At 45.3% G+C, this 25182-nt stretch overlaps 1 protein-coding gene and 1 long non-coding RNA gene across 4 annotated transcripts in view; one reads left to right on the top strand and one right to left on the bottom strand.

Moving 5' to 3' along the window:
• Nucleotides 1-24451, top strand: part of fmnl1a (formin-like 1a) — a 198385-nt gene extending 173934 nt beyond the window's left edge. For all 3 annotated transcript variants that reach the window (XM_067969082.1, XM_067969083.1, XM_067969084.1), the window contains 10 exons: nucleotides 1329-1531; nucleotides 2864-3098; nucleotides 5422-5490; nucleotides 8010-8090; nucleotides 9659-9788; nucleotides 10750-10913; nucleotides 13175-13276; nucleotides 15590-15694; nucleotides 17838-17961; nucleotides 24318-24451. In XM_067969082.1, coding sequence (XP_067825183.1) covers nucleotides 1329-1531; nucleotides 2864-3098; nucleotides 5422-5490; nucleotides 8010-8090; nucleotides 9659-9788; nucleotides 10750-10913; nucleotides 13175-13276; nucleotides 15590-15694; nucleotides 17838-17961; nucleotides 24318-24421 — 1317 coding nt within the window. In that variant the 3' untranslated portion in view covers nucleotides 24422-24451. The remainder of the gene's footprint in view (nucleotides 1-1328; nucleotides 1532-2863; nucleotides 3099-5421; nucleotides 5491-8009; nucleotides 8091-9658; nucleotides 9789-10749; nucleotides 10914-13174; nucleotides 13277-15589; nucleotides 15695-17837; nucleotides 17962-24317) is intronic.
• The window catches only part of LOC137300006 (uncharacterized), a 33929-nt gene continuing 29977 nt past the window's right edge, over nucleotides 21231-25182 (bottom strand). Inside the window, exon 3 of the long non-coding RNA XR_010958018.1 lies at nucleotides 21231-21253. This is a non-coding gene — a long non-coding RNA (uncharacterized lncRNA). The remainder of the gene's footprint in view (nucleotides 21254-25182) is intronic.

Here is a 25182-nt window from a genome sequence, read left to right as displayed (position 1 = left end):
CCCCCTTTCTTTCTCTCCCTCTCTGGGCCCCACACTTGATCTTGTTTCCTGATTGTTGTCGAATGCTGACAAACTCCTATATTTCCACCATCTTGTGGGTTTTTTAATGTAATTTATTGAATTGTATTCTATTCGAAGTTTCCGCATCGTGATAAATTTCTGGATTGATAGCAGTACTTGGGTTGGTCCTTGATGACTCTGCTAGTTTAAGAAAGGCTTTCCTTGCAGTTTCCTGCAGAAAGCTAGACCATTGCAAAATCCATGACTAGCTCGAAGTACTTCGACAAGACTGCTAAGAGGTGCAATGTCACTGCATTTCATTCAGGTTAACGTCTCATCCGAGAGATGGCACCTCCGACAGTGCTCAAGTCTTTGGAGTAGGACTTGAACCCACAACCTCTTGGCTCAGAGGTGAGAGTGCTCCCACTGAGCCATAACTGACACCGAAAATGAATTAAAAGATAATCTTTTGTTTCCTCAAATCGTACCTCTGGCCATTTCTGACATCCTGACAGTTTCGAATGACAGCCGCAGTTCTCTCACTGATTTGGAAAGTATTGCTTCGTAGGAAATGTATGAGAACAGTGCATAAATATGCAATGATTTACACCCAGCGTTTTCATAGAAAGTTTCTTTCCTCAGCCCAGAAGGCTGGAGGTCCCCACCGAGGAGCAGTCCCACTAGTAACAGCTTGAATGTCACAAGCACTGAATGTACTCGACACTTTTAACCTGCTTTTGTACCAGTTGGGAATGGGATTCTAACACAATGTGAACACCTTGCCTTACCTCTCTACAGCGCTCGTGATGTACAAAGAGACATCTCGGAGCACTTTATGGGGCAATGGATAGCGAGTGGACACCATGTTGTGGAGGGGTGAAGGGAAGAGGGTCTTGAGGGTGCTGTCGAAGGGGAGGTTTTGAGGCGGTTTTTGAAGGGGAGAAAGGAAGTTGCAAAGAGGAGATACTGAGGGAGGGAATTCCAGAGGATGGGGGCAAGATGGGTCAAGGAACCAGTCAAGATCTACAGACATAAATAGAACTCCTGATCTGATGTGGATTTAGAGTGTCCACAGCCTCCGACCTTTACAACATAGAAGCTGTCAGCTTGTGCTGGCCATTAATATATCCAACTCACAATGATGCAAAATCTGTATAGAATATATTTTTAAACAGAAATCCTTACATTTATATAGCACTGTGTCACGTTGGAGGCTACTTTTAAAAAACAATGATAAAAATCCGAATATTATTAAGATGAAGAATTCGAAATGTAAAAGGATCAATTGGTCTTCGGCCCCAGTTTTCACACCGTTCCTTGTGTTCTAGGAGCTGAACATGGCCGAGTTTGAGGAGCAGTTTAAAACCAAGGCCCAGGGCCCGTCAGTCGATATCAGCACATTGAAAATGAAGGTTACCCAGAAAGCAGTCAGCAAAGTGAGCCTGATTGAGTCGAACCGAGCAAAGAACCTGGCCATCACCCTGCGGAAAGGCGGTCTGACCTCTGACAGCATCTGCAAGGCCATCGACGAGTGAGTCATTTGGTGGTTGCGTGGATAATGGGCATAAATGGGAAAGGCGCAGGGAGGCGGGACGGGGTGGAGGGGTGGTGGTTATGCAGCGTTTCGGGGAGTTTCCAGGCTGCCTTGTAAGGGGTGGAAGCACTGTCTGCGCCTCACAGGGCAACGGACTGATTACCTGGGGGCAGATTCAGGAGCGGGGACTCCCTGAGCCAGGAGCTCCTGATCCTGAGCCTAGAAGGCGGACTCCAGCATAGTATTGGCAGCCTGTACATGGCGTACCGGCCTCCATGTGGGGTCCAGGTCAGGGAGGTGGCCTGGACCCCCGAAGAGTTTAAAATTTATTTTTAAATATTCGAGATCATTCCCCTTGTTCAAGGGGCCAATAGCACCATGTCAGGGTGGGGGGTGATTGGACAAACACCCCCACAGGTGGATGGGCACCAGAGTTTCTGGCAGGCACAGGAAGGCAGACACCAGAGGTGCCCACACCTGACCCTTGCCAATGAGGTGCCCTCTCACTGACTCCACAACCTCCAGTTGGCCGTGATTCTCGTGACCACTAGGACTGAAAATTTCAGAGCCAGTGTCTATGCGTAATATTTAATATTGAAATGGTTGTATGTACGTCTGACATCCGTATTCCTGGCTTGTTAGATGACCCAATTGATACTGGGACAGTTCTATGAGTTGGCAGCTAGGGGAAAATGGGCTCCCTCAGCCTCAGCCTGACCTGAACGATGTCATTGTTGAACTGCTGAACCAAGACCAGGAAGGGAGAGAGAATCAGGGACATGAGTTAGTCCAGCAACTGGTTTCAGATCAGTGTTAGCAGCAATCTGAGATTTAACTGTTTAACTAGAATACCTTCCAATAACGCAGTTTTTCTTGCAAGGCAGATGGTCTTTGTGCTGTAGCTTTAAGGGGGGCCTGAAGTGCTTACTGATGCACCTTGGGTCCCGTAGACACACAGGCCCCAATACTGCATATTGGAGATTCTGTATAGATTCCAGTTCACTTGTCTTTACTCCAAGATCACTGACTTGTAGCCCTTGTAATTCACAAGATTGTTTCAGATAAGAAGGCCGTTTTGACCTCGAACAACCAGAACACCAATCCTACCATCTTCCCATCACCGCATCCATCTGTTTCTTAAATGAGTCTACAGCTTTGACCACAGCTGCCCTTACTGGCAACTCAATCCAGCTGTTCTTCACCCTCTGTGTAAACAAAATACTTCCTAACCTGTGTCCTAAACTTGCCCTGCGAGACCGTGACCCTGTGCCCTCTTGCTTGGCTGTGTGATTAACGTGCCCGGAATGTTTTCTTTTCCACACGACCCAGCTTTGACCTGAAGTCGCTCGATCTGGATTTCATGGAGCTGCTGACTCGCTTCCTACCGACCGACTACGAGCGAAAGGTGCTGCAACAGTACGAGAAGGACAAGAAACCGCTGGAGGAACTGGCCGAAGAGGATCGTTTCATGATCAAATTCAGCAAGATCCCACGGCTCTCGGAACGAATGACCATCATGATCTTCATGGGCAACTTCAACGACAGCGTGCAGCTGCTGACACCGGTGAGCGACCTCCGACCCTGTCCTGAGGCTCAAAGGGCGGGGCAGGAATTAACAGTTAACTGTGCCTGGGATCCAGGCAGTTATTGCCGTTACCGCAGGGAGGATGGGGCCAGTGCGCGCCACCTAGCGGCCTGGTCCGCCAGTGATGTGTTGGGAGTCCCCGCCACCTCCTCTGCTGTTGCTGTGGGTTGAGTGGAAGTTCCGCCTCTTACAAGGCCCTGCGGAATCCCCGACATAAGGTCAGGGTCCGATGTACCCCTGGGAGTGTGAAGCATAAACACCGGCATAGACCAGTTGGGCCGAATGGCCTGTTTCTGTGCTGCAAATTTTATGTAATTCTATGAGTATGCGAGAAGGGCCGCAGACTTTCTGTCCCACTGTTTGGGGTGGGGGGCGAAACTAATTTTATTTGCCTGAGGCATCATTCCTTTGCTATATCCACCGCTAATGGAGTATACTGTTTGACTGTGATGGGCTATCTATCTGCAAATCATCTACTTCAGTTCTACAGATGTAGGGCAGCTCTGAGGGAATAATCTGGGTTCAAGACCCACTCAAGGACCTAAGCGCACAATGTAGGTTGACGCTCGGGTGCAGTACCGAGGGAGTGCTACATTGTCAGAGGTGCCACCCTTTAGATGAGATGAAAAACCAAAGCTTCTTTTGCCTGTTTCTGTGGGCCAGGTGGACATTAAAGATCCCAAGGCAATATTCGAATAAGAGCAGGGAGTTCCGCCATTATCCTGCACAACATTCTCCCTCGACTAGCACAAGGATGAGAAGTTTACATTGGAGATGTTGTGGGACCGGGAGCCAATTGTGGTCAACAAGGATGGGTGTGGTGAGGTCCAGGATAGGACAGCAGAGTTTTGGATGAACTGAAATTTACATAGGGTGGAGGATGAGAGACCAGCCAGGAAAGCATTGGAATAGTCAAGTCTGGAGGTAACAAAGGCATGGATGAGGGTTACAACGGCAGATGGGCTGAGTTAGGGACAAAGGTGGATGATGTTTTTGAGGTGGAAGGAGTTAGTCTTTATGATGGAGTGGTTATGAAGCTCAACTTGGGGTCAAACAGGACACTGAGGTTGTTCAGCCTGGGACAATGGCCAGGAAGATTAAATCAGTGGCGAGGGAAAGGAGTTTGTGGCTGGGGCTAAAGACAATCACTTTAGTCTTCCCAATGTTTAGCTGGAGAAAGGTACGGCTCATCCAAGGCTGAATGTTGGACAAGCACTCTAACAGCACAGGGGTCAAGAGAGGTAGTGAAGGACTGGGTGTCATTGGTGTACATGTGGAAGCTGATCCCATGGCTTTGGATGATATCACCAAGGGGCAGCATGTAGATGAAGAAAAGGAGGGTCCAAGGATGTGGGCCTCCAGAGATAACGGTGCGGGGGCAGGAAGAGAAGCCATTACTGGAGGTGCTCTGGCCATGATTGGATAGGTAAGAGTGGAACTGAGCAAGGGCAGTCCCACTGAGCTGGACAGTGGAGGAGAGCCACTGGAAGAGAGTGGCGTGATCGACTGTCGCAAGGCCAAGGAGGATAAGGAGGAATGATGCACAGAAAATGTCATCTCTGACCTTGGTTAGGGTCATCTCAGTGGGAAGGGTGGAAATCTGATCGCAGGGATTCAGGCTGGGAGCTGCAGGAGCAGCGGGCACAGATCTCAGAGGCAACATGGTACTTTTAAGGGCCTTAGAGAGAAAAGGGGGTTTGGAGATGGGACAGTGGGGTCAAATGGTGGGTTTTTTGAAGTTGTGGGGGGTGGCATTGGTGACGACAGTTTTGAAAGCGAGGGAACCAGTCCCTGAGGAGAGGGAATGATTTACAATATCGGCTAAAATAAGATGTGATAAGGTGTTATATAAATGCAAGGCTTTCTTCTTTTTAATATCCGTAACAATCAGAACTGAGCGGAAATTTTATTCAATGGTCCCCTTATGGAGTACTTATAACTTAAACGACCTTCAAAGAGGCATTTAATAAAATAGAACATATTTTGGGATTTTCAGGAGAATTTTTATTTTTGATTTTGAATGAATGAAAAGATTTTTGTAAAATCCCACAAACTGTTTTTAAATAAAAAATATCACTGAGTAGAAATTTCAAAGATCAAAGGCATTTTTTTTTAAATTGCCAACACTAAAAGGCCCATTAAGAGCTGCCCAATCTAGTCCTTTGGCTGCTGTTCACCGGTGCGGACTGTGCTGAAGCCTGTCTGTCGCCCTGAGCTCCGTGTTGTAAATCTGGGCTCCCGCTGGGATCGTCCATAACTCGTCGAGCTCCTTAACGACTGATTTAATCGTCTTCTCTTACAGCAACTCAATGCCATCATCGCTGCATCGATGTCCATCAAATCATCTACAAAGCTGAAGAAAATCCTCGAGGTGAGATGTTTCAGGGGTGATTTATACCCGTCGCGGGAGTCTGCTGGAAGCTCCTTGCCGACTTCACGATGAAAGGATAAAGTGTAGTAGAAATGGAACACACTGTGGCACACTGGAAATGATCAGAGACTTAGCATCACTGGGGTGTATTTTCCTCCGTTAACTAATGTTAGTGAAAGTCCTTGAGTATAAAAGCCGATTTTATACTTGTATGAACTTTTTCACTAATATTAGTGAACAAAGAAAAATAGCCCGTCACGGGATTGCGAAGCCCATGTTGGTTACAATCACACTGCACGATATTAGTGACAAATGCCATAACAGGTCTGCATGAAATCCTCCGTCGCTGTTTGAACAAAGGCACTAACCTGTTTAAAATTAATGTGTTAATGGCTCAATTAAAATAACAGACAGAGGAGTTTTATCTGAATGTGTTCCCATTACTAAGATTTCTACAGCACAATTTCAACACCTTGGTGTAGTCATTAAATCCCAATGGGTACTGTTCAGACACTAAACAAAAGTGGATTGACCCCTGCATTAAAGCAGCACAGAGAGGAATTTGGGAAGAGCATGTTAAGCATTTGTATGAGAATATCATGGATTGTACTATCTACCCTGAGGGTATATCCCATCGAGGTATGACGCACCTTTATTGCCCAAAGTCAGTGCACCCAATGGTTATTACAGAATTAAAGTTCATTTATTGATGCAGATTTACAGGATTAAAATACATTTTTAAATTGATTATTGCACTGGATACTAAGCAGGATCCAACAACAATAATGAATGAAGCCCCCCTCAATATATATATGTATGTTTAAACCCCAATGTTTTGGCATTTATTACTTCCCAGGGTAGAAAACACTCTTAGCCTCTCGGGTTGTGGCTTTTGTGTCTGGGCGTCAGTCTGTGGTTTACCGCTCAATAATCCATTGCTCAGAAACCTTCAGCCTTTGTCTCTTCCTGTGGCACAGGGTATCACGTTACATTGGCAGCCCTTTAAGTAAACAGTCCCATCAGGTGCCAGCTTAAGAATCACCATGACAGTCTGTCTAACAAAGGAATAAGAACACAAGAATTAGGGATGAGAAAGTTCATTAACTCTCCCATCCAATTGTATTTTGAATAATCCCATTGTTTTTGGCTCTGTTATGTTACTTGTATATTATTCAGGACTAAATTCCTTCACCTACTTCCCTGTCCTTTTCAACCTTCCCCATCCGCCAGCATACTGAGTTCACAATCCTCACCCCGATTTACTAACTCCGCCATGACCTTGCCTCACCCCATCTCTGCAATGTCCTCTAGCTCTACCTCCCAGCTCACAGCCTCTGCTCTCCCAATCCTGGTCTCAGTGCATGTTCCCAGCCCCCACACTAACAATTTACTTTTCAGTAATTTCCATTTTATGCCCATTGGTCCTACTTTCTTGATACTTCCGTCATGCCCCTGCATTCTGAAATTCCCTTTCTAAAGCTCTTCGTCTTGGCACTTTTTCAAAGCTTCTGCAAACTCTACATCTTCAATTCTGCCTCCCGTCGCCTCCCCCTACTCTCCCCAACCCTCCCGTCGCCTCCCCACCCCTCCAATCCCCTCCCCTACCCTCCCGTCGCCTCCCCCAACTCTCCCCAACCCTCCCGTCACCTCCCCCAACTCTCCCCGACCCTCCCGTCGCCTCCCCCAACCCTCCCGTCGCCTCCCCCAACCCTCCCGTCACCTCCCCCAACTCTCCCCTAGCCTCCCGTCACCTCCCCCAACTCTCCCCGACCCTCCCGTCGCCTCCCCCAACCCTCCCGTCGCCTCCCCCAACCCTCCCGTCGCCTCCCCCAACTCTCCCCCAGCCTCCCGTCACCTCCCCCAACTCTCCCCGACCCTCCCGTCGCCTCCCCCAACCCTCCCGTCGCCTCCCCCAACCCTCCCGTCACCTCCCCCAACCCTCCCGTCGCCTCCCCCACCCTAACCTCCCGTTGTCTCCCCAACTCCCCCCAACCCTCCCCTCCCCTCCCATCGCCTACCCAACCCTCCCCTACCCTCCCATCACCTACCCAACCCTCCCATCGCCTACCCAACCCTCCGCTACCCTCCCATCGCCTACCCAACCCTTCCAGCACCTTCCCTACCTTCCTCAATCTGCCCTCCCTTTGTAAAATATCTGGATTCATTTTGCAAGGTTGAAGGTGTTATATAATTGCAAATTGTCGTATTATTCCAAACATGTATCACTTTTAAGTTGCGATGTATTTCCTGATAACTGTTTTTAATTTACTTTTCACTAATTTCCAATTCATGCCCCCTGGTTCTATTTTCTTGATGTGCTTTGAAGTAATAGTCTGGGTTTATCTGAGTATCAATATTGAACTAATTAACATAAAACCAGGGCTGCCTTTGCCAAAGAAAACCTATGAGTCGCTGCTTGTTGAGTGATGTCAATGATTGTAACCTGTGAATAATGATCCATTGTGAAAACTGTTCACCAAACACACAGCTGATGCTCTTCAATCTGTTCTCTCCTTCAGATCATTTTAGCATTTGGGAACTACATGAACAGCAGTAAAAAAGGAGCTGTTTATGGCTTTCGATTGCAGAGCCTTGACCTGGTAAGAGTGTGGGAATTTCTGCTGGAAAATTCCGTATTAAACTAGTCTAATGATTAGCCCATCGTGTTTTGCAATCTGTAATAATTTGCTTAATGGTCTAATTACTGGCCAGTCATAATCATTTATTGACGCGCAGTTATTGATTTTAAGTCATCTGACTTAAAGCAACCGGTTGAAGGTGACTGGTTGTAACTCCTTCAATACTAGGACACCATTTTGATGTCATTCTCGTTGTAGTTCTGGTGTCAGAATGAAGCCCGTGATGTGTTGTTTTTGTTGTGTTTCCTCTGAAAGGTCAACATCTAAGAGATGGGCGGGGTTGGAGTTAATATAATGGTTGCAATGGAAGAATGGAGCCAGCAAATTTACTGTTAATCTGCACAGTGTGGGGGTGGCTGGAGTCAGCGATTGTAGGTTGGTCACACTGAGTGAGCTCCCGCAGATTTTAATGTCTTATTGACTGTATCTACGTCAACTCACTCATTACGTACAGTCAATAACACAATGGAATTTGCGGTAACTCACTCAGTATACATGACATAGAGTCACTAACTGCATTACAGAGCCATCCCCACATTGTGCAGAACAACAGTCACAGCCCTCGTTGCTGGCTTTATCCTTCATCGGCAACCATTATATCTCCTTATGTGGTTCGGTGTCAAATTTTGTCTGATTATGCTCCTGTGAAGCTCCTTGGGATGTTTGACAACGTTAAAGGCACTATATAAATGAACATTGTTGTATGTATTGAGTGAGTTGACACAGATTCCATTGTGCTGTTGACTTTACAGGGCCAATTATAATTCTGCCCACCAGGCGGACGGGCAGTTAAAATGGCCTGTGGAACTTACCTGCACCAATCCCGGTGTCTTCCCTCGGGTTATGATCTTAAGAGGGCCATCCACTGAAAGCCAGCAGGGTCCTATTTTAAATATGCAAGTTGGGTTCCGATGACATTATCAGGGCCTGGCTGCAATTTTAACCAGAGGCCAGTGCAGGGAAGCTGTTGTGGTTTCCCTGCCAGGCTAACCCAATGGGACGAGAAGCCGGGACCAGAGAGGCCCCAAAATGGTAAATGGATCTTTTTTTCTTTACTTTCCTTCTGGGGCCAGGGGAAGCCGCGTCCCACAAGGAAAAATTAGGCCTTTCCTACCCCAGGATTCCCCTCCCTGGACTGCGAGGCTCTCCTGGAAGCCACAAAACGACTTACCTGAGTGGCAAGGGACCTTAAGTTTGGGTATCCAGTGACAGCCTCCTGTCTCCTAACATCCTGCTCCCGTTCGCCTGCCAGTTTGGAAAGCAGACTGATGGGGCCTATGCAGATGAGGCCCAGGAGTTAACATCTCCCTGGTTTCATGCTGCTGAGGTCCGGAGGGTTTGCCATCCGCTACGTCCCCCCCCTCACATAACTCCTGCTCCGGGTTAAAATCAGTACTTATTTATTGAGGGAGTTGTCGCAGAATCCATTGTGTTGTTGGTCATATGTAATGAGGGAGTTGACAACGATTCCAAATATAAGGACGTGTAGCTGTGTTCCTACTAATTGCTCTGTCTCCATTCATCTTCAGCTCCTCGAAACCAAATCAACGGACAGAAAGCAGACGCTAATGAACTACATTGTGGACATTATCCACGAGCAATATCCTGAACTCGTTGCCTTTCATACCGAGCTGCTCTTTGTTGACAAAGCTGCTGCAGGTATTAAGACTAAGGCCTGGATTTTTACTCCGAGCCGTGGAGAGAGCGGGGGGCGTGGGGGAGGATTTCCGAGGTTGACAGGCTGACAGTCGGTCGGGAAAGCAGCCGGGGAGCGGATGCCAGCTAATTGTTACATTAGCATTGTGTTAGTGAAAGGAAGGTAACACCAGTGTGACTTGTGTGTGATGGTGGAACATTGAGCAAGTTATAGCACTCTCATTAAGCAGAGACATTTTGAATTAAAATTGATGTATATATTTTTTATCAGTTCATGTAAATCCATTATAATGTGATTGTGTGAGTAGGCAAGTAGATGGCAAGTAATGTCATGTGGAGTGGGACTGGCAGGAAGTGCATGTTTGACTACTTATAAACATGAGCCCAGTGGAGTGTCGTGGCCTGGCACAGCATGGCATGGCTTGGCATGCTGGAACTTCCAATGCCCTTAAGCAGGGAGTGCAGACGTGGTTCCATGCCTGCAATCACCCACTGGCACTAACACAATGTGGATGCCAGAAACATCAACACATGGAAACTAGGCTCCAAGCCCACCATAGACCAAGAATAGCAAAGGCCTGAATCACTGCCCTCTTGGAAAGGGAAAGTGTATGGAGCAGGGAGTTTTCAGGGAGGGTCAGAGAGCAGGGGTGGGGGGGCAAATAAAACCAGACATACATTTCCCATGAATTATCAGTTTTTTTTGTGCTGTTGTGAATGTGGCATCCTGGACCTCACTGGGAACTCAAGTACTGCAAGGCCAATTTAGGCATTGCTGGCAGGAATCTCCACACAATGGCTGTGCATATCGGGGAATCACGGGTGGTGCAGTCAATGGTCTTTTATTACGATTGTTGGGCCCAACAAATTGTACCTGATTCTCATCCTGTCACCAGCTTCATGTTTGATTAAAATGTGTGCAAGTTTCTCAGTGGGCTTTTCCTACTTGCTGTCTCTGTCGCAGTATCACTGGAGAACGTCATACAGGATGCTCGGTCATTACAACAGGGGATGGAACTCACACGGAAGGCATTCATGGTCCAGGATACCAGTTTAGTCCTGAAAGAATTCCTGAGCAACAACAGTGAGAAAGTGGACAACTTACAGAGGGACAGCAAAACCGCACAGGTGGGTGTCAGTCAGCTCACTCAAAGAGTGGCCTTTAAGCTCCTCTGTTTGCTTCATCAACAAATGCGCTGTTTAATGTAGTACTGAACTGTGCAGACCAGGAATATCCCAGGTTCGACCCTTGGTCTGTGCTGCGTTAACCAATTTTGACCATGGATGTTACCATCAGCCTCAGTGGCCCAGGAGGCGGATGGGGAGATATCAGCTAAAGTGATCTGCCTGGAAAGGTGCAGGTGTTGGGGTAAAGATAGGGTCAGATTCAGCCGAGAAGCCATTCCATGGCTGAAAACCCAGCCAACTCTCACAGTCTAAGGTCACACAAAAAATAAATTCTTCTTCATTCATTATTCTTAACTGTGTTGGGAATCCCAAGCTGTCTTTGAGAAGAAGATCACAGCAATGTTCCCTAGAGGCTTCCTGTTCTATGTGTATCACGTACCCTTACCTTTGTGTGATGAGTACACTTCCTTCCACCCGCTGGCTCTATCCCAGATTTTTGCTTGCTGTCTGCAAATACTTTCTCATCACTTGAGTTGCTTTCAAGATCTCCTGAGTTTCTTGGTTCTAAAGTTCAGAGCTCTGCTCAGCACCCACCCAAATGGCGTGGGCTGAAGTCCTTCTTCATTGTCTATCTTCTGAAAATTGTCAATTTTTTTTTGCAGGTTTAGTTTGAACTTTGTTCATCCTGTAGAATTTCTAACCAGGATTGGCTGAAAACTGGTTAAATTTGCACTTGTGACAAGCCCAGGCATTGTGTAGATCTGACTGAGCCCTTGTGCGGTAACTAAAAGCCGTTAATATCTTCCCAAATCTTTGGTAGCATAGTGGTTATGTTACTGGCCCAATAATTCAGAGGCCTGTGCTAATAATCCAGAGAATGTGGGTTCAAATCGCCACCATGGTAGTTTGAAAATCTGGTATTGTTAAATTGTGACCATGAACAGATCATTGGATAAACCCAACTGGTTAATCAATGTTTTTTAGGGAAGGAAACCTGATGCCCTTACCCAGTCTGGCCTTTATGTGACTCTGGTCGCACACCAACGTGGTTGACTCTTATCTGCCCTCTGAAGTGGCCTAGCAAGTCACTCAATTGTATCACCACCTTCTCAAGGGCAATTGGAGATGGGCAATAAATGCCGGCCTTGCCAGCGACGCCCACATCCCGAGAATGAATTTTTAAAATGGTGAGGCCAATGTTCCTGTTTTGTGCATTTTACACTGTGGAGCAAATTTGGAAACACTGGCAGTAATATTGGGAGAACATTTGTAGGCCATCGAAAGTCATCTTTGTGTTTGTGGTTGCCTGGATGTGGGAGGGGGAAGGTCCTTATAAGCCAGCTCTGTGAAAGCTGCATTGTTGGCCCTCTCGAGTGGGCTGAGTGCTCAACCCAGACACAGTTGGGGAGTATGGCATTCCTGCTGATGCCAACCATTGCCAGTGATGCTGCTTCACCTCCTAAGGTAAGGAGCAAAATACATTCATGGAGTGGTGTTCTGTGCCTCTGGAGGGCAGGTAGGTAACCTCCTTAAGCAGAGTTCGATATCATGCAGCGGTCTGAAGGTAGTGACTTGTTCTGGGGTAGGGTTACATTGTCACCAGCAGTTTTCTTGCCCAAGCAGCCATCCTTTATCTGTGAGCCCAGGCAGTGAGCACTGACAGGCTATTGAGCCATGGAAGCATCATAGCTAAGTCCAATCTGTCCCTGTCCTAATGCTAATGCACATACTTCTAGTGGGAGTCACTACATAGTGATCAGGAATGGGAACTCTGACTGGTTTTTCTCCAATCCTAGCTCAGAAACACTGAGAGTACTCAATCACCCCAGCTGAGATCAGCATTGAACCTGACACCTTTATTATATGGTTCAGTCCCACACAACACCGTGCATTCACCCAGTGAACGAAACCAGCTCAGTTAATACAAGTTTGCGGCAACTGGAATCAAAACCATGGAACTGTGCTATCTATCCAATAGGAAGTATTAGGTCAATAAAATTACTTTAATTGATGTATTTAATTTTCCATCGGGATTAGCTGTCACTGCAGTACTGTTTCGATTGGGTGCCTCTATAGTGCGGTTTCCTTATTGCCGCAGATTCCTGTGGAAAACCAAGGTGTTCGCAGGGAGACTTTATTTACCCCAAAATCCCAGCGAAAGTGTAAATTAGGGACTTACCTTTGTTCTAGTTTAATTTTGACATTACTGCTCCCATTGCTGTACAGGAGACTAATCTTGTTTGCACTGTTTTGTCCTACAGGAGGCTTATCAATCTGTCATTGAGTACTTTGGTGAAGATACTAAAACGATGCCTCCATCCTTGTTCTTCCTGTTCTTTGTGAGGTTCATCAAGGCCTACAAGGTATAGAACACGAGCGACTTCTGTTTACTCTGAGCCGACTAGAATGATCTGTGTTGACTTGACTTTAATGGTCGCCACAGAAGGTTTATTTCCTTCCTGAAGCTCAGTTCTGGTCAATCACTAAGTTATCTTTTCATTTTAATGAAGCACAGTTCAAAGCAGAACTCAAGAAACCGATAGAACATTTCCTCTTATAGTAATCTACTAGTAAATGTTGCCTTTTTTATAATTCTACCCACTGTGGGCAATTTTTATGAATTCTTACTCCTCCCTGAACAAAATGGAAGAGAGTAGCTTGGCTTGATGGAAGTGACGGTGAATCGTTCACTGTTCCAAGCCTCAGGGTTCCACATAAGGAGATCTTAAACCCAGTTAGATTTCTAAAACATCTTAAGAAGATGGGAGTAAGACGGTTTCCAGGTAAAACTTTTTCAGCCAAGGAGTAAGGAGTTGTGGAATAAGTTACCAAGGAAGACCACTTAAGTGGGCCATATAAATGAGTTCAAGAGCCAATCGGGTGCATTTCTGGAGAGGGAAGGGATTAAAGAATGTCCTGACAAGGTAGTCAGGTAAATTTAATCTATGGAAAAAAGAAGGATAGGCTTCTTGGACCAAATGGCAATTTGTGTTCCGACAAATTTTAATGTTCTGATATTAATGATGAAGTGTGTCATTCTTGGGAAGTCCAAGTCGGCCTTTAACTCAGCCACCTGTGTGAGTAGCTTCCATTGGTATTTCTCTCGGCCATTGGGACAGACGGCTCACAGCAGGGGGCTCGTCCCATCTTAAGGAAAGGAATAACTGGCAGGGGATCCATTCAACCTCACAAAACCATGGACATGGGGCCCCAACCCCCTGCGAAACATCAGTGTTGAAAATTGCTCTTGTGCTTTATAAATGGGATAAATGGTGCCTCTGATATTTAAATATTAACTGCATCTAAATTCAAATGAAGCAATGTGAAAACAATCTAGTGAGTTTACGTGTGATTGTGAATTTGCTCTGCTGGAAATGGTGCTCACCTACTGGCTTAGTTGGTAAGTCCTTTGATTAGTATTCAGCTCACACCAGAAAGGTCCCAAGCTTGAACCCCAGTTTGTTCAGAATCAGTTTATCTTGGCTTAGGGCAGCAAGTGGATGCAACAGTTAGCCTCAGTATCTCTGGACCAGGGAAGGGAGTAAATCTGCCAGGGTTGCCTCTCTTGATCGCTATCCAGTGATCTTTGTTGGGAAGTGGGTGTATGTGGATGTCAGGTGAAGGCAGGATGGGGTTCGGTTATGCTGATGCCACCCATGTGCAACTGGATAGCTTGTCAAGTATTCATTGTTAAGTCTAAGACAAGAAGAATGGCCACTTTGGTGAGATAATTGTTAGAAGGATTAGAGGGGAGCTAGGGAAACATTTTTTCACCTAGAGGGTGGTGAGGGTCTGGAACTCACTGCCTGAAAGGGTGGTAGAGGCAGAAACCCTCAATTCATTTAAAAAGTACCTGGATGTGCACCTGAAGAGCCGTGACCTACAGGGCTACAGACCAAGTGCTGGAAAGTGGGATTAGGCTGGGTGGCTCATTTTCGGCCGGCCGGACATGAATGGCCTCCTTCTGTGCTGTAAATTTTCTATGATTCTATGATAACGGAGGCTTGCATTGACTGTGGAATCGTACTCCAACAAGAGTCAACACTTTCAGAGGAGAATAGAGAATAAAAAGAAGAGATTTAACTAGAGTGATACAAGGGATAAAGGACTTTAGTCATGTGGAGGGACTAGAGAAGTTGCGATTGTTATTCTTAGAGCAGAGAGTTTATGGGGAGATTTAATAGAGGTGTTCAAAATTATGAGAGGTTTTGATAGAGTAGATAGGGAGAAACTGTCACCACTGACAGGAGGGTTGGTAACCAGAGGACACAGATTTAAGATAATTGGCAAAAGAACCAGAGGGGAGATGAGGAGAATTTTTTTTTGCAGCAAGTTGTTATGTTCTAGAATGTACTGTCTGAAAGGGTGGTGGAAGCAGATTCAATCGTAACTTTCAAAAGTGAATTGGATAAATACTTGAAGGGGGAAAAAATTGCAGGGCTATGGGGAAAGAGCAGGGGAGTGGGATTAATTTGATAGCTCTTTCAAAGATCCAGCATAGGCACGATGGGCCGAATGGCCTTCTCCTGTGCTGTAAGATTCTATGAAAAATTGGGAGGAAAAGGAAGCGCAGGATATGAGAAACGTTGTCGGTGGGTGGTTGTAATGGAACTGTGCAAACCCGATAGATCCACGGCAATAACTGATGCGCACGTCTGTTTGTGAATCGTTCTCAGCAAGCTGAGCAGGAAAACGAGTTCCGAAAGAAACAGGAGGCAGTGAAAGCCCAGGACGCTGAGGACAAAAACTCACACTCCAAAAATACACAGCCAGATGGAAAGGTGAGGCCTGTGACTTGAAGCTTTTGCTAATCTGGGTTTGTTTTACTAATGGTGGGGTTTTTTTTTACAGTTGTTTGGGAAAAGGACAGTTTGTTGAAACATTATTGTTTTAGTCAAACGAGAAGAGTGCATTCATTCTAAATATTAATGATATTGAAGAAGGATGGAAATTGGTGCAAGAGCCATCACTGAGCTCCTCTTGGCCTGTCTCCTAGCAACTGATTTGAGCAGCAAAGGCAGAGGCCTACCTGCCTCTCCCTTCATTGCTGAAAGCGCATGGCCCAGGAAGACCAAAAAGAGAAGTTTTTTTAAAAATTGACGATAACTGCGCTTCCCCTCCAAAAATTGGAGTCCACCTCTTGGAATTCTCGGCAGCGGTTCCCCAATGTGGTGTGACCGAAATTGATAAGTCACTCGTGAAGAATTGTGGGCCTGAATCTGGGTTCTGTGTCTGCACGACTGAGCACATCAGCACGATAAGCGCCGGTTCATCATTCTTATTTTTGCTTTCTATCTGGTTGATTCCTGGAATATTTTTTTGATTAACCAGTGGGTGTTGATGGGGAGGATCCTCTTGGAGCAATTAGTGGGCGGGACTCTGTAAGGGAGCTGAATTCAGCTCAGTAGAGATACAGCTGTCCCTCGACACGGCAATCTTCTCGAAAGCCAAGGAAAAATGATTTTCAATTGAAGCGTGATCAAGGCAAATCACCGGAGCTGATTTGAGGGGACAGTGGAGCTGTAGGTTGCTATGACAACACGTGCCTTGACAGTAGAACAGAGTTTTATACCCACAATTCCCCCCGTGGTGAGTTCCTGTTATTGTTGGGGCCATTGGAGGCAAAACACCCCAGTGGGGACCAGGATTCACAGAGTGATGTCCGACTCACTGTCTCCCTCACTTCACGTCCAATAGTCCAGGAATGGTATTATCAAATGCCTGAGAATGGGTTACCACCTATTTGTTTAGCTGGAGCAGGGCACATGGTGCAGTGGGACTAATCCCCAAAACTATCTGGAGTATGGTTATAAAAACAGTATATCTACCTCTGTCACACTTCAAGTTTCACTGAATTTTCTGTGTCTCTCATCCAAGAAAAGTCTAAAAAAAAAACTTACTGGAAAAGCACATATTAAAATCTGGGGGACAGAAATTAGTCGACATTGTGCGTGCAGCACGCGCACGAACAGAGAGGCCCGAGACCGGCCCGAAATTGGGCCTCGGGCCTCATCTAAATATTGAGGGCGAGCTGCCGCACCTGTCAGGCCTCCACGGGCAGCTCGCCTTCCTCCAGGATTGAATTTGGGGCAACCTGCCTCACCAACAGCGACCCTCGGGTACGTTCGTGGAGGGGATTGGAGCGGACAATGGGGGGGTGGGGGGGTGCGCAATCGCTGGGATGGTGGAGTCGGGAGTCAACTCTTCGGAAAGTTTTTTTTAGAAGAAATTAAAAATAAACTCGGATGTAGCTGGCGGTCGCTGAAGAATTCTGACGCCTGCCCCGCTAATCGGTGACTAATTTTACACAGGGGTCCTTCAACAAGCGATAGGCCCTTAGTTAAACATATTCAAGGAACCTAATGCATGATTTAGGCGTCCAGCGGGATACCTAAAAAATGAGCCCCGTGAATTTACCAACGCCTGGGCAGATTGGGCGCAGGCCATCCCATTGCTAAATTGGTATGCTTTGTGCCCGTTTTTCGCTCGAGATACAGGCACAACACACATCAATTTCTACCCCTGGATGTCTGCCATTTCTTGATTGACATCTGTATAATTCACCCAGTGTTTACTTAACAGCAGGAGTCTCAATTAACCCCTGTATGAACCCAGTATTTGCTTATCAGCAATTAGAATTTCTCGCCTTAAAGGAACACGCAACTCAACATGGTATCAACTTCCTGACCTGATAAAACAGTGTGTCCCCTATCTTAGTCTGAGCAACACCACAGTGAGTCTGCTGGTATATAATATATAACACACCAGGGAAACATAGAAGGGATGAATTATCGCTATGCCTGAATGCGATTTTCTAAAACGGGCGATTTCAAATAATTTTCAGTTTTAAAAATGATTTTTGTTCTGATGATTCTAACTCCCATTTCACAGCAGTAGTAAGTGAACTTTCATCTTTTCCCCTAGCCTCTTCCCATTAAGAATAAGGCCCCCCACATGGACCTAATGGCGGAGCTGAAGAAGAAGCAGCAGGGGAAGGAAAGAATGGTGTACGAGGGCAAAGATGGAGCAATTGAAGATATTATCACAGGTACTTCACCGGTTTTGGTCTCCTTATCTAAGGAAGGATATACTTGCCTTAGAGGTGGTCCAACGAAGGTTCACTAGATTGATTCCTGGGATGAGAGGGTTGTCCTATCATGAGAAATTGAGGAAAATGGGCCTATATTCTGTGGAGTTTAGAAGAATGAGAGATGATCTCATTGAAACATATAAGATTCTGAAGGGGCTTGACAGGATAGATGCTGAGAGTTTGGAGAGTCTAGAACTAGGGGGCATAGTCTCAGGATAAGGGGTCAGCCATTTAGGACTGAGATGAGGAGTTCCTTCACTCAGAGGGTTGTGAATCTTTGAAATTCTCTACCCCAAAGGGCTGTGGTTGCGAAGTCGTTGAGTATATTCAAGGCTGAGATTGATAGATTTTTGGACTCTAAGGGAATCAAGGGATATGGGGATCGGATGGGAAAGTGGAGTTGAGATCAAAGATCAGCCATGATCAAATTGAATGGCGGAGCAAGGCTCGAGGGGCCGAATGGCCTACTCCGGTTCCTGACTGGTTGCATCTACAATGCGACTGTATCAATCTTTGGAGCGGTGACTGGCTGGAAAACTGCTACTTTTCAGCTAATGGAAACACTTCCACCGCTCCAAATAGACCATGGGTTGGAAAAGCACGAGGGTGAAGATGCAGGATTGATTTTAAACTTCGGAAAAATAGATCAGATAGAATGCAATACAGAAAAATAAAAACTTTTAAATTTTTTTAAAAAGGTTCAAGACCAGGGAAGAGGCAAGAGGTAAAATAGTGTTTTATGTGTTTAGCTGTTAATATTTTAGTATTATAATAATGGCACTATTGCTGAAGCTTGGGTAACTTTATTGCTGTAATATTAGAGTTTATTTCAGAGTCACCGTGTGTGAGCTGAGAGCAGCCCCAGGAGAGTGGAGCTCTCCTCCTGGCTGTATAAGGGTTCAGAAAGTCAAATCTTAGCTCAAATATCAAATCATTCATATAAAGGGTATTTTAGCCATTATTATGAATGTGAATCAGTCCAAAGGTCACTTCACATTCAAACTTGTCTCAATTTGGGTTGATTTGAGTGAAACTGCTGGATGGAGTTGTTCATGAATTGAATAATTATCCAAGTCTAGTCCTGTGGTCCGTTACAGAATCTTATTCAAATGGTCAGATATAGACAGGCGGAACATTCTAATGCAAAATTAAGTGCGTTTTCCAAATACTTTGGTTATTACAAAAGCTTTCTTGTTTCAAATTTTTTGGTGTAAGAAACATTGTGAATCCTTCTCATTAATTGTTAAAATGTTTAGCTGAAAACTGCCTCTGAGACTCTCACTGTCTCCTTTTGCTCTTCTCTATTTTGCCTCACTGTGCCCCATTTTTCTCTTGCACTCTTTTTCTTTCTTTGCTGCTCATCTCTCTCTCTCTCTCTTCTATATCGATCCCTCTTGCACTTTCACTATTTCCATCACTCTTTTCCTTCTGTTTCCTCTTTCTAACTCTTGTTCTTTATCTCTATCATTCTTTCTCCTTTTCTTTCTCACTCGATATCTCTTTCACACTCTCTCTCTCTCTCTCTCTCACACACTGTGCACTCCATTCTTCTTGTCTGGACTTTCCTGGGCAGCGCTGAAGACTGTCCCCTTCACTGCACGGACTGCCAAACGTTCTTCTCGACTCTTCTACGATGCCTCGTTTAACGATGAAAGTCCGCCTTAGCGAGCTCTGCACTTTCACTAGGTAAATGAGCTATAATATCTACGTTTCATTCATTAACTAACATTCCATCAGGAATTTATATCATCATTATTCATCAGCAAAAACCTACATACAGATGGGAGCAAAATGCATTGTAGGCAGCATTAAAGTTGATGTAGCACATCCATATAAAATCTTAATGGTTTAATGGGATAAATACATACTTCATCAAAAGTGTTAATAAAATAAGAATAGGCTAAGAAGCACACGATGCAATGTTAGTGTGAAATGACTATCTATTTTAATAGATGTTAATGCATGCATTACAATATCAGACAACGGTAATCTCATACAAATGTGTTCAGCGTTTCACTGCTAAAATCGCACGGCAGCATTTCTAGGCTTATATGATGAAAGGAATCGATTGCATTTCTGAGAACGTGTTGTTTTTATGTAATGTATTTGGCCCCGATGATCTCTGTGTGATGGAGGTCACCAACTCTGAACTTCTTTGATGCCACATTCTGCATTGGTAGCGGGACAAGTTGACGAACAGCAAGAATGCTTCGATGGTAATTGTAAAAGCTGAGTTAGGGAGGGGCTTCTCCAGTAGACCAGGCGATAGGTAACAACCACCAGATCAAGAGGTGCCACATTTGATCCCCGATCTGTGCTGAATTAGCTGATCCCAGTGCGCATGGAGGGAAAGATCAGCTGTTCCTGATGGCAATCCAACTATTGCTGGAAGAAAGAACGTCTTGCATTTATACAGCGCCTTTCATGACCTCAGGATGTTCCAAAGGGCTTTACCACCAATGAAGTGTAGGCATTGTCGTAATGTTGGAAATGCAGCAGCCAATTTGTGCACAGCAAGCTCCTTCAAACAGCAATATGATAATGACCAGATAATCTGTTTTAGTGATATTGGTTGAGGGATAAATATTGGCCAGGACACCGAGGAGAACTCCCCGCTCCTCTTCGAAATAATGCCATGGGATCTTTTATGTCCTCCCGAAAGGGCAGACGGGACCTCGGTTTAACGTCTCATCTGAAAGACGGCACCTCCAACAGTGCTCCCTCAGTACTGCACTGGAATATCCGCCTCAACTTTGTGCTCAAGTCTGTGGAGTGAGACTTGAGCCCCCAACCCTCTGACTCAGAGGCGAGTGTGCTACCGCTGGGTCACAGCTAACACCTGTGGGTGTGAGTTGATGTCAGCTGAAGATGGCACTGAATTTGGCTATCCTGCCCTCCAGATAAAATAGGCAGAGAGTGGCAGGTGCCTGTGGTACCACACTCCATCACGAGTTAGTGGTTTGAGGAGAGGAGGAGGAAACAGCATTAGGGCGAGTCTATGACTGGAGGCTTGAAGAAACCAAAGAAATCCAGTGAAAAGAATGTCAGCTGATGTGCTGATTCACATGGTTTGACCAGACAGGATACCCAATGGCCAAAGGCTTAGATTGGAGGAATCGCTCTGTAGGCTGCATGGTTGGATGTAGAGCTCCATCAATACATGACCAAATGGCTCGATGACCTCGCACATCGTCCCATTTGAAATTCAGCTGGCAGTGGAAGATTGTGCATCTTGAACCAGGCTTGATGGCTGCAGAGTCAAAATATATCAGTAACATATTGACCCATAGAACTCTGGTTGTAACAGTCCCCAGAGTGCAGCTAGTCTGACATTGCTTCATTCTTACAATAAATATGATAACTGATGTTTTAAGGTTTAAAAAGGCAGGGATCCACCTGTAGCCAGTGACTGACAGACTGTGTTTCATAACAGCAGAGCCACTAAGTTACAACCGACCTCAATTTGCAGATTTCCACTTCAAAGTACTATAACCTGATCTTTAAAATCATCCATTTTTTGGCTGAAAAGTGATAATTAGAGAGCATGTAGTCATCCCAGTCGCATTGAATCACACCTTGTGCTTACTTTCATCTAAACTGATTTTGTGCTACTTCTATCAGTATCCTTGCGGAGAACTCTATTTGCTGTGATGTGTGCTGACTCTCTGAGGTTTCTGCTTCTGAGTGCTGTGTTTCCGCTGCCTGATAGCTGCTCTTCATGAGGCGTGCTGTTACCTAGCGCCGGGCCTGCTGCTGTCATCTGGCTTTGCTTACCGCCTCTATGTGCTGCTTGTCTGCTCTGTGCTCTTCCCCCTCTGCTGTATGCGACCTAGCAGGCATGGCATTTCCAGGTAAGCCTCAAGATGTGTGATATTATTTTACATATAACTTTAAAAGAGAACTGAACACTAATAAACTGAATAATGAGGTGAAAGGCTACGTAATCTGTTGGATGTTAGTGTTGGGGATGAGTCATGTGTGTTGGTATTAAGAATGGGTCATGTGTGTTGGGGTTGGGTCATGTGTGTTGGTGTTTGGGTTATGTGTATTGGTGTTTGGGATGGTTCATGTGTGTTGGTGTTTGGGTCATGTGTGTTGGTGTTTGGGATGGGTCATGTGTGTCAGTGTTTGGGTCATGTGTATTGGTGTTTGCAATGGTTCGTGTGTGTTGGTGTTTGGGTCATGTGTATTGGTATTTGGGATGGGTCATGTGTGTTGGTTTTGGGTCATGTGTATTGGTATTTGGGATGGGTCATGTGTGTTGGTGTGTCAGGTTGTGTGATGGTGTTGCATGTGTATGTGTGTACCAGCCTGTTAATGTTGATTGATAGTTGTGTGATGGGGCTGTTTCTGGGCCAGAGTTTGCAGCGTTCTTGGGTACAAATTTGTGCAATAGCTGTGCAACTCTTTTCATCTATAATGTTATTATAGATAACAGGAACTTCCTGTTGCATGTACAACTTTGGCTAGCAGGTGTTAATGGTTTGAGCTCCTGCTCCATGGTCTGGAGAGAAGAGATAAATGCCGGATGGAAACTACATTTAGATTCTGTTCCCAATTAACTTTAATTGAACACGTCAGAATGCTTCAGTAAAGCCTGGTGCACAGATGGAGAAAGCACTGCAGAGTCTAAAATCTCTCCCTGGTTCTGAGAATGTTCTCTCATAACTGAAGTTAAAATAACATCAAACAATCAATGGTTATTAAGAAGTTTTACTTTCTTGCTAGAATAAATTCAAGTATCTTAGGTTTGCTCTGTGCCTGAGGAGCAGCAAAGTCATAGTTGATGACTTGCTGCACTTCGCAGAAGATATCGGCCCTCTTATAAAGTAAATTGCTCCTTTTAGAAGATAATATAAATGTGATCCTTTTAGTAGGTTTGATCAGATTCCTTGTCTTAACCGATGAGGATCTTTTAGCGATGACAATTCATCAATCCGCCCTGTTGACATACTAATTCAAATATCTCCAGTGTTGGCTACAGGGCACAGCAATTGGTGGGCTTTGGTGAGGCCTTTCCTGACTTTTGATCGATAAACTAAGTGCAGTCCTCTCTTTAAAGGTGGTTTACAATGTTATTCTGTCTTGTTTCAAGCATGCTCCTCAAGGGCCAATTTATTTAGATGAGAGAACTCGTGTATCTGCCTGTTTCTATGAATATTACCATTATCAGAGGGACAAGAATTTCTAAACCTCCGCTTGTGTAGAGGAAGGAAACTTTGGCCTTGTGAAACAGTTTCCTTTCTAATATCTCCCTTTGCTGCCATCAGAGAATATCCAAATGGCAGCATTCAATTTTTCCAATTTTCTCCTCTTGTCTCGTCTCTATTGTTTTGATTCAGTGGGCCCGGTGGTGCCTCATCCAAGTGAACATTCCTAATGTTGGCAAGCTCGGAGAGGCACCACGTGACTTGATCTGTCTTCACCTGAAGTGCACATGTTCTAGCAGGGGTCATTCCATGACGAAACAAGAGTGGGGATCCCAGCTGGTTCTTTTGCCATCAGTAGCCTTGGGGCAGAGGCTAATTGTAGTGGCCAACAGCTGCCCTGGCTGAGATCCGTTAACTCATTGTTGGCCAAGGAATTGAATCTAGTCCGAATAAAAAAGGAAAGACTTACATTTACATAATGCCTCTCATGACCCCAGGACGTCCCAAAGTGCTTTACCGCCAATTAAGTGCTTTTGAAGAATAATCACTGTTGTAATGTACGAAACTGGCCAGCCAATTTGCGCACAGCAAGCTCCCACAAACAGCAATGCGACAATGACCAATTTTTTGGTGGCGTTTAAGGAGGGATAAATATTGGCCAGGACACCAGGGAGAACTCCTCTGCTCTTCTTCAAAATAGTGCCATGGGATCTTTCACGTCCACCTAAGAGGGCAGGCTGGGCCTCAGTTTAACGTTTCATCCAAAGGACAGGATCTCTGACAGTGCAGCAATCCCGCATTGGGAGTGTCAGCCTAGATTTTGTGCTCAAGTCTCTGGAGTGGGACTTGAACCCACAACCTTCTGACTCAGAGGCAAGGGTATGACCAACTTAGCTATGGCTGTAATACACAGTGGGTGGTGCCTACATCCAGTGGCCCTTCATTGCAGTTGGCTTGAATATTAAATTAGTCAGCACTTCAATTGGTCGATCTCTCCAACAAAACAAATGTACTGCAGTTGGATTTAGTGTACTGAATCTCATGTAAAGTAAGGAAGGGAAATCTTCATGTGATCAGTATGAGGAATGCTCGAGTCCTGAAGCTACTGTTGATTTCTCATTCTTCTCCACTTGGGCTCACTCCATGCTCGTCTTTCTCCTGCAGATCTACGCAACCAGCCATACAGAAGAGCAGACGCCATGAGGAGAAGTGTTCGAAAGAGAATGGATGAACAGAATCTTCGCACAACCGGAGAAGTCTCGTTATAACCAGTTGTCTGGGCTGTCAGGGGTGGGGGGGAGGGCCAGATAAATAACTGGATGAACAAGCAGGCACCAGAGTGAACTTGCAGCCCGTAGCTCTGTACCGTACAGTAATCCCAGCTTAGTAAGGCACCCCTTTTGTACAATCTATGGGATTCGAACGCTTGTATTAGTTAATTAACCAGTAGAAGTGTCTCTGGGGACAGGGGTGGGGGAGGAAGGATGTAAGATTCCAAGCACAGCTAAATTAATAAAGGTTCAGAATTCTTGAATGTGCGGGAAGTTGAAGGGGGAAGATGTAATTGTTACTCCTCTCCCCTAACGGCACGATGCCTGACTGCCCCATTGGGTTTCTCCTGGTTAATAAGAAACAGAACTGGAACTGTTTATTGGTTAGCTGGTGTTATCTACATAACTGCACTGTTTTAGCCATCCTGCTTTGCATATTCTGCATTTAAGACTAGTGTGGCAGAAATTAAAAACTGCCTGGAGATTATCAGGAGTATTTTCACTGATACACAGACAATCAAAGGGAGACTTAAAAACTGAATTCAGGGTAAGGGGATCAGCTGAACTCTGTGACATTAAGTAAGATGTGAACATCTTTATTCCAATTTATACAGCGATCACTCTGACTCATTCGTGGAGTTTTCTAACAGAGGTGCAATGGGACGATTGATATCCCCAATCATTCGGTGACATGGGAATGTATTTGGCTATGCTAAGTATGAATTAGCCATAAAAAATCTGTAATTTTATCGTCTCTT

This window comes from Heptranchias perlo, chromosome 30 (genome assembly GCF_035084215.1).
Source record: "Heptranchias perlo isolate sHepPer1 chromosome 30, sHepPer1.hap1, whole genome shotgun sequence".
NCBI classification, from domain to species: domain Eukaryota; kingdom Metazoa; phylum Chordata; class Chondrichthyes; order Hexanchiformes; family Hexanchidae; genus Heptranchias; species Heptranchias perlo.
This window is presented reverse-complemented; position numbering and strand designations above follow the sequence as displayed.